Source organism: Macrotis lagotis, chromosome 1, assembly GCF_037893015.1.
Source record: "Macrotis lagotis isolate mMagLag1 chromosome 1, bilby.v1.9.chrom.fasta, whole genome shotgun sequence".
Classification (NCBI taxonomy): domain Eukaryota; kingdom Metazoa; phylum Chordata; class Mammalia; order Peramelemorphia; family Peramelidae; genus Macrotis; species Macrotis lagotis.
In genome coordinates, this window is record NC_133658.1 from 922,444,530 (window position 1) to 922,452,849 (window position 8,320).

An 8,320-nucleotide genomic window follows, 5' to 3' on the forward strand; every position below is an offset into this window, starting at 1 on the left:
TTTTAAATTTTTGAATATGCTTCAAAATCACCTTGGTGAAAGTGAAATGATATTGATAATATCATAGATAACTATAGGACTTTATTTTTTGTTTTTATTTTTTGCACAGCAATATGGTTGAGTTACTTGCTCAGGTTCACATAGCTAGGCAGTTATTAAGTGTGTGATTCCAGAATATAACTCAAGTCCTCCTGACTCCAGGGACAGTACTCTATCCACTGTACCACCTAGCTACGTATGACTCTATAGATTTTATTTTCATTTAGATCCGTGATCAATCTGTAACTATCAAGATATAAAATACAACTAATAATTCCACAATCTCACAAGCAAAATTACAGTTTAATGAGATTTTTCCTTGTTGGATAGATTAAGTCCAAAAATTGTTAGAATGGGAATTTATACAATATTACTTAGCAGAAGTTTTCTACTCATTACTAACCTTATAGCTTCTTTTATCTGCTTATTCCGTAGACTGTATATAATGGGGTTCAAAAGGGGAGGTATTATGGAATAGAATATTGAAAGGATTATGTCTTTAATGGAGTCAGATTCTGAAGCTGGTTGTAGGTATACAACTGCAGTTGAAAAAAGGAACAAAGAAATCACAATAATGTGGGGCAGGCAAGTAGAGAAGGCTTTTCTTTGGTCTTCTTTCACTGGAAATCTGAGCACTGTCGAAAATATTCTACTGTAGGATGCAATGATGAAGGCAAAGCAGCCTAACCCAACCACCAAAACAGAGACAATTACTGATAACATGTTGCTGAAAGTCTCTGAGCAAGAGAGCTTAAGGAGAGAGGGGATATCACAGAAGAACTGAGGGATCACATTGGATTTACAGAAAGACAATCGAAATGTGTAACCTGTATGGAAACCTGAAAAAAACATGCCAGTGACAAAGCATGTGAACGTCATCCTCATGCAGACACTGGGACGCATGATCACTGTGTAATGAAGTGGGTGGCAGATGGCAACATAGTGATCACGGGCCATGATGGTGAGCAAAGTTAATTCAAAATATGCCAAGAATACAAGCAGAAATATCTGAGCTGCACATCCAGAAACTGAAATAACTCTGTTGTTCACTAGGGAGTTAATGGATGCTAGGGGAACTGTGACTGATATGTAGCAGGCATCGACAATGGATAAATTCCTAAGGAAAAAGTACATGGGGCTGTGGAGTCTCCTGTCAAAGGTGGTGATGATGACAATGAGGAGATTCCCCATCAAGCCTGATGAGTAAAGTAGAAAGAATAGCAAAGAATATAAAATCTGCAGCTCTTGGTTATCAGAAAACCCTAGAAGGAGAAATTCAGTCACGATGGTGGTAAAGTTAGCCATTTTCAGATTCAGTAAATGACCTAGGGAGCAAAATTAAATAGTCCATCAGTCAGAGATTATAAAGGGTATATTGTGGATAAAGATGAAAAGTCATTATTCCACTTTTATCATTACTATATATGATATGGGACCTGTCTTTTCCTGGCTATGTAATTCTGGTCAGTCCAGTTACCTGTCAAGGAAAAACTCTCAAACTGGTTTTTTAGAGGTGTAGACTTGCACTTGCAAAGACTATTTCTATATCTGGAAATTCCATCTATTAAAAACACAAATTCTTAAAGGTAATAATATGGTGATTATCTGTCACTGATAATATGAGGCCAGAAGCCACTAATGAAATTAATGATCTTTAAGTATTAAAGTACCTTCATTGTTTTCCTTTTCCATGGAAATGCTATCATTCTGAAAATTCCATGAACATCATAGAAAAGAAAATCAGAATTTTTGAAAAAATACTGAATCAAACCTGTTATTTATTTTTGCTACCAGTATTAATATGAACTGTAATATTTTTTTCTTCCTTCCACTGCCCTCTATATGCTTTCCCAATGACTGCAAGTTGCAAGTGAATGCTGGAGAGGCATACGGCAATATATTTGCCAAATATATTTATAGGAGGAGGGTGAAATCTGTTACCTTGGCCTGTTATTGTCTCTGATGCTCAGAATATCTCTTTTTATCTAATTTTTATCATTCTTGTCACTGGCTCTACTGATCTTATCACTTAAATTTTTCTTCCATTCAGACTCCTAAGCAACCAAACTGAGTGACCTATCTCTTCCAGCCTGTCTCCTTTGGAATGGCATTCAAGGGAGAAAACTGGAACAAATTGTCCTGATAAGAGACAAGAAAAGGAAAAGAAGGGAAGGAGGGAGGGAGGGAGGAAGGAAGGAATGCAGGAAGAAAGGAAAGAAGGAAAGAAGGTGGGGAGGGTGAGAGGGAAGGAAGGAAGGAAGGAAGGGTGAGATGGAAGGAGGGAAGTATGAGAGGGAAGGAAGAGTGAGAGGGAAGGAGGGAAGTGTGACAGGGAAGGCAGGAAGGTGGAAAGGGTGGGAGGGAAGGAGGGAAGGATGAGAAGGAAGGAAGGGTGAGAAGTAAGGAAGGGGGGTGAGAGGGAAGGAGGGAAGGGTGAGAGTGAAGGCAGGAAGGTGTAAAGGTTGGGATGGAAGGAGGGAAGGGTGAGAGGAAGGGAGGGAAAGGTGATAGGGAAGGGTGAGAGGGAAGGAGGGCAGGTGAGAGGGGAAAGAAGGAAAGGTTGGGATGGAAGGAGGGAAGGGTGAGAGGGAAGGAGGGAAGGGTGAGTGGGAAGGAAGGGTAGGTGGAAGGAAGGGAGGTGGTAGGGGGGAAGGATGAGAGGGAAGGAAGGAAGGTGGTAGGGGGGAAGGATGAGAGGGAAGGACTGTAGGAGGGAAGGGTGCCAGGGAAAGAGGGAAGGAAGGAAGGAAGGGTGAGAGGGAAGGAGAGAAAGGTGAAAAGAAGGAAGGGGGGAAGGGTGAAAGGGAAGGAGGGAAGGGTGAGAGGTTAAGAAGGAAGGGTGAGAGGGAAGGAGGGAAGGAGGCAATGAGGGAAGGGTGAGAGAGAAGGAGGGAAGGGTGAAAGGGAAGGAGGAAAGGGTGAGAGAGAAGGAGGGAAAGGAAGGAGGCAAGGAGGGAAGGGTGAGAGGGAAGGATGGAATGAAGGAAGGAAGGGTGAGAAGGAAGGAATGGTGAGAGGGAAGGTTGAGGGGGAAGGAAGGATAATGAGAGGGAAGGAAAGATGAATGAGATGGAAGGATGTAAAGGTGAGAGGGAAGGATGTAAGGAGGGAAGGGTGAGTGGGAAGGAGGGAAGGAAGGAAGGTGAGAAGGAAGGAGGGAAGGGTGAGAGGGAAGTAGGGGAGGCTGAGAGTAAAGGAGGGGAGGGTGAGAGGGAAGGAGGGAAGGAAGGAAGGGGCAGAAAGAGGAGAGAAAACAAAAGGGGATAATTACCATTCCATTCAAACTCATTGGATCTTACCTTAAGTCAACAATTTTTTTTGCTATTACTTTCTCCAATTTGAGGCTCACAAAGATTTGCTGAATTACTTTTTGCTTGGAAAAGACCTCCAGGCAACTCTTAACTCAGCCTCCAATGTCAGAAAATTATAAAGATAACATTGTTATATACCCACCATAATTCTATTGCCCACTGTTTGGAAGGATACTTTCCCACAATCTTCCCATTGATATTTGTAGTTAAAGTTGGACAGTATGTTTGAGAGGATGGCTCTATAAACCAATTTCTCACTTGGTAGCATTTCCTTGGAGACATTGTCCCTGCTCTTCAGTGAAACACAGAGAGGCAGAGATAATTGTAGTGTTGCGATATTTCTCCAGATAGGGGAAAAAAACCCAACATGCCAATTAGTCCACTCAGAAGGACTGGGTTGTAGTTCAAGAAATATTAATTAAAGTGCATTGTATGAATACATATTATGATTATATGATTCATTATATCTCGGTTCCCCTCAAGAGGATCAAACCCTCTTCATGCATTTTTCCAAGGGCAGAATAGGAAAAGTTCATGCTTCCTGAGAAATTATTTGCTTTATAAACTCAGTTGATACAGATCTACCGAAGCTATGGTTGTGGATTTGATAGACATAAAGGAAAAAGCTTCAAAAATTTGTGTGAAATGTGTCAAAATACATTTTCCTTCTTGCATAACATTCAGTCTCAAAGAATACCTTATCACAGTTTTGCCTTGCTTTACAGGAGACAAGCTAGATAAAGAAACCCACCAATAATTAATGATATCTGACCAATTAGAGAACTTTTTTTTTCAAGGCAAATGGGGTTAAGTGTCTTGCCCAATGTCACGCAGCTAGGTTGTTATTAAGTGTCTTTTGTCAGATTTGAACTCAGGTATTCCTAACTCCAGGGCTGGTGCTCCATTCACTGCACCACCTAGCTACCCCTAGAAAACTTTGGAAAATTAAATCTCCCCACATTTCTCCAAAGAGAAAAATGGTGTGTTCCACTTTGTCCACTTGATACTCTTGTTTTTTTGTTTTGTATTTTTCATTTGATCTTAGAGTAATTGAATATTTTCATGATTTAATTGTCTTTTTCTATTATATCAATATCAACTCATGCCAACACCCTCTATTTAAACTCCCTCCAGCAGAGCACTGAACCAGTCAGGAAGACCTGAGTTCAAATCAGAACTCAAGAAGTTTATACTGACTTGTGTTTTCAGTTTTTTGGATCTGTCTGATTAACTCTTGGGGTCTCATATAGTCATTATTTTCTTTTTATCAAATTCTATTGTTCAGGTCTTATTTTATTGATTTATTTTAATTTAAGGCAAGGAGTGAATTGACTTGCCTGAGGACACACAACTAGAAAATTATTAAGTATCTGAGGTCACATTTGAACTCAGGTCCTCCTTTCTCCTAGGATGGTTCTCTAGCCATTGCACCACCTAGCTGCCCAGTTTTATTTTCTTCAGTTAGCTTTTGAGTTTCCATTTTTCATTGGTTAATCTTACTTTTCATTGAGCTGTTTTTCTCATCCAATTGATTAATTTTGAATTTAGATTATTTTCATTCTTTTCACATTTGGTCAGGTTTTCTTTTAAAGAATTCGTTTTCTTTTCCCATTTGGTCAATTTTACTGTTAAAGGTATTGCCATCTTCATTCAATTTTCTTCTCAGATAGTAATTTTTAATCAGTCCTATCAGAATAGTAGCTTTTTTCCTTGTTTTTTACTCATTTTGACAGTTGAACTTTGCTTCTGACAAAGGAGCACAGTCCCATGGTTGTTGGGCTGGTCCCTGCGTGACCACTCTGATGTATTAGATGCTTATGGATTGTTCTCTATGTTAGAGTATTCCAATCCAATCTTGCCTGCTACACCCACATTCTAGGGCATGAACTTTGTCTTCTGAACTGGAATTGGGAAACTCATTACTAGCCTGTTGCACTATTGCCCTGATTAGTAGGATCTTATTCTATGCTGTGATTGAGTGTCTTGATGACTTTCTAGATTTCCCACCTACACTAGGTAAAACTTCCTTTTACCCATATGACTCAACTTTTCTGAAGTTTCTTCAAGATATCTTGCATTATATCATTGTTTCACCCTGGTGTTTTTGTGGGTGTGATCAATTTGGGGTATGTTTAGAGGCTTAATTTAGAGTCATTTTGAGAAAAATTCAGGATCTTCCAAGCTTTATGCTGGTGTGTCGTGTGGTGATCAACTAATACAGACTTAGCACTTGGAAATACAGCCATCAAATATAATTCCTAAAAGACTTGAAAAAAAATGCCATCTACAACTATGAATGTGACTGAAAATCAAAGCATTCCATTTTCAATTTTTAATATTTTTTCATTTGTGTTCTAATTCTTCATTTACAATGTGACGAATAAGACAATATTTTAAAACTGGATGTACATGTATAAAACATACCAGATTGTTTGTTTGCTTGGAGGATAGGGGAGAGAGGAAAGGGGTGATTGGAATTTCACAAAAATGAACATTGAAAGCTCTCTACATTGTATTTGAAAAACTACTGTAAAGATAAAACAATAGCAATGTTGTATTCAGAAGAAGAGGGAAAATTCTAAATCAGATAAATTGGTCTCAATCTCTTGCTCAATGACTCACTATGAAGGTGAACATGGGTAATCTCATCACCTGTTTAGCTAATAACATTTTATTTTTCAAGAAGATGTTAGATGAGATCCTTCAAATCTAGCTCTGGATATATTAGCCCTATGTCTTTCATCATATCATTCTTCAACCTACTGGATTGAGTTTTGATTTGGTAATGGAAAACTGGCCAATGGGAGGGATTTATTGGATGCTCTGACTCCTGCAAATCCACATTGGAAGATATAGCCTGTTGCTAGAAGGAGTTCCTGTTTTTTTGGCAGGAAGACTTCTTTTCACTAGAGAACTTAGATAATTATCCTATAATTCTTTCCTTTGAAAAAATATTTCAGTCATTGATTTTACCAAATCTAGAAATCAAAAAATTTGTAAGTTTCAGTTTTCTCCATCAATCCATTTCTTTCCCTGTCCCCTGACAGAGAGCAGTCTAATATAGATAATACAAGTATAAAATTTCCAAATTGATGATGTTATGAAAGAATACTAACAGAAAGAAAACAAATGATGGGAAAATATCAGGGAAAATGAAAAAAAAATTTGAAAATTGAAAATAGTATGCTTTAGTTTGTATTCATACTCCATAGTTCCTTCTTTGAATGTGGATGGCATTTTTCCATCACAATTCAATAGAATTGTCTTTGATTATTGTCCTGCTGAGATGAGCTAGTCCATCATTGTTGATCATCACACAATACTGTTGTTAATGTGTACAGTATTCTTTGTACTATGCTCACTTCACTCAGCAATTATTCATGCAAATCTTTCTGGACTTGAAAAGTTCAGTCTCTCATGATTTCCTATGTAACAGCAACACTCCATCACATTCATATACTAAAATTTGTTCTGCCATTCCCCAATTGATGGACATCCTCTCAATTTCCAATTCTTTGACACTATAAAAAGACCTGCTATAAATATTTTTGTACATGGAGGTTTGTATACATACCCAGAAGTGGTATTGCTGGATTAAAGGATATGTACAGTATAATTCTTTCTTATATTCTTAATACAGTAGGATGAAAAACATTTAGCATTGACTAAAAAGCCAGAACTTAATGAGGATTCCAAAAGCACAATCAGTATCAAACAGGTTTTTTTTTTTATAATTTCAGTCCTAGAAGAATATTGGTGATCAGTTATAGATGACTGTGAATGTTCAAAAGAGCAAGGGGATCAAATTCTTACACTTTTCTCTGCTAAGTAGACTTCACATCAGTCATTCATATATGGAAATGGTGTTACTTATGTTATTTTTTCTGCTGTAGATGAAGGACTATAGGAGACAAAACAGGTGGATTGTAGTTTTCTGTCTTCTGATGGGAATCAGTGTTAGTATTTGCTGGCAGCCATACTGGAAGCAAAGACTTCATTAGTCCACTGAATGCATAATATAAATGAATTGATAGCAGCAAGGAGGGAAAGACTCAATCAAGAGCTATTTGATATGTCAAAGGAAAATGGTGGGGATACATGTTTTATAATATGACAGTTTTATGATTGATCCCATTTTCCCTTAGGACTAAGGTGGTATAAAGGAAATTTCTCCTGGGAATTGGGTGGAGCAAATCTTTGTATTTCTGTTCTTGCTATATATTTAAGGTATATATCACTTGGTAATAATTATAGATGACATAGTGGATAGAGTGTCAGACCTGGAGTCAGGAATCTTCATCTTTCTGAGTTCAAGTGTGGTCTCAGATGCTTATTAACTGTTCGCCTCTGGAAAAGTCACTTAACCCTTTTATCCTCAAATTTAGTTTCTGTAAAATGAGTAACAGGAGAAAATGGCAAACCACCACAGTAGCTTGACCAAGGGAAATCTCCAATGTGGTCATCAAGTGGTGGACATACAACAGCAAATCATTGGTAATTCTTTAAATGAAATGAAGATATTAACCACTGACAATTGATATTGATAATATATTGGAATGAAGACTCAAGCACATATTCAAATACAGTGCCAACTTCTTGGCACTTGTTTTCCTGAAAGCCTGCAGGCTCCCTGATCCAAGATACAACCAAGTATGAGATGTTAGGATGGAAGTAACCTTGAGGAGTTCCCAAGAGAAGACCTGAAAGGGCTGTCTTAAGTAAGCCTTGTAGATATAGATAGTCTTTAAAAATATGGTCATGGACTATTCTGAGAGAATTTAAGACACTGTTCAGGGGACCCGTATGAGGAGATAAAGAGTAAAACTACAAGAATCTGGTTTCTCTAGGAATTCAAGTTTCTAAACCAGAGATTATGTTATCTGAATGTAAAAGTCATGTGGAAATAAAAAGTAATTGAAACATGACTTCTAGGTAATTTAATCACTTTTAATAATGTCAATATTTTAATA

At 37.8% G+C, this 8,320-nt stretch overlaps 1 protein-coding gene across 1 annotated transcript; it reads right to left on the minus strand.

Moving 5' to 3' along the window:
- Nucleotides 1-399: 399 nt before the first annotated feature.
- On the minus strand, nucleotides 400-1,347 carry LOC141492793 (olfactory receptor 14C36-like). The gene has a single exon (XM_074193467.1). It carries the CDS (start codon nucleotides 1,342-1,344, stop codon nucleotides 400-402), a length of 945 nt encoding a protein of 314 aa, XP_074049568.1. The 5' UTR covers nucleotides 1,345-1,347.
- Between the last annotated feature and the right edge of the window lie 6,973 nt (nucleotides 1,348-8,320).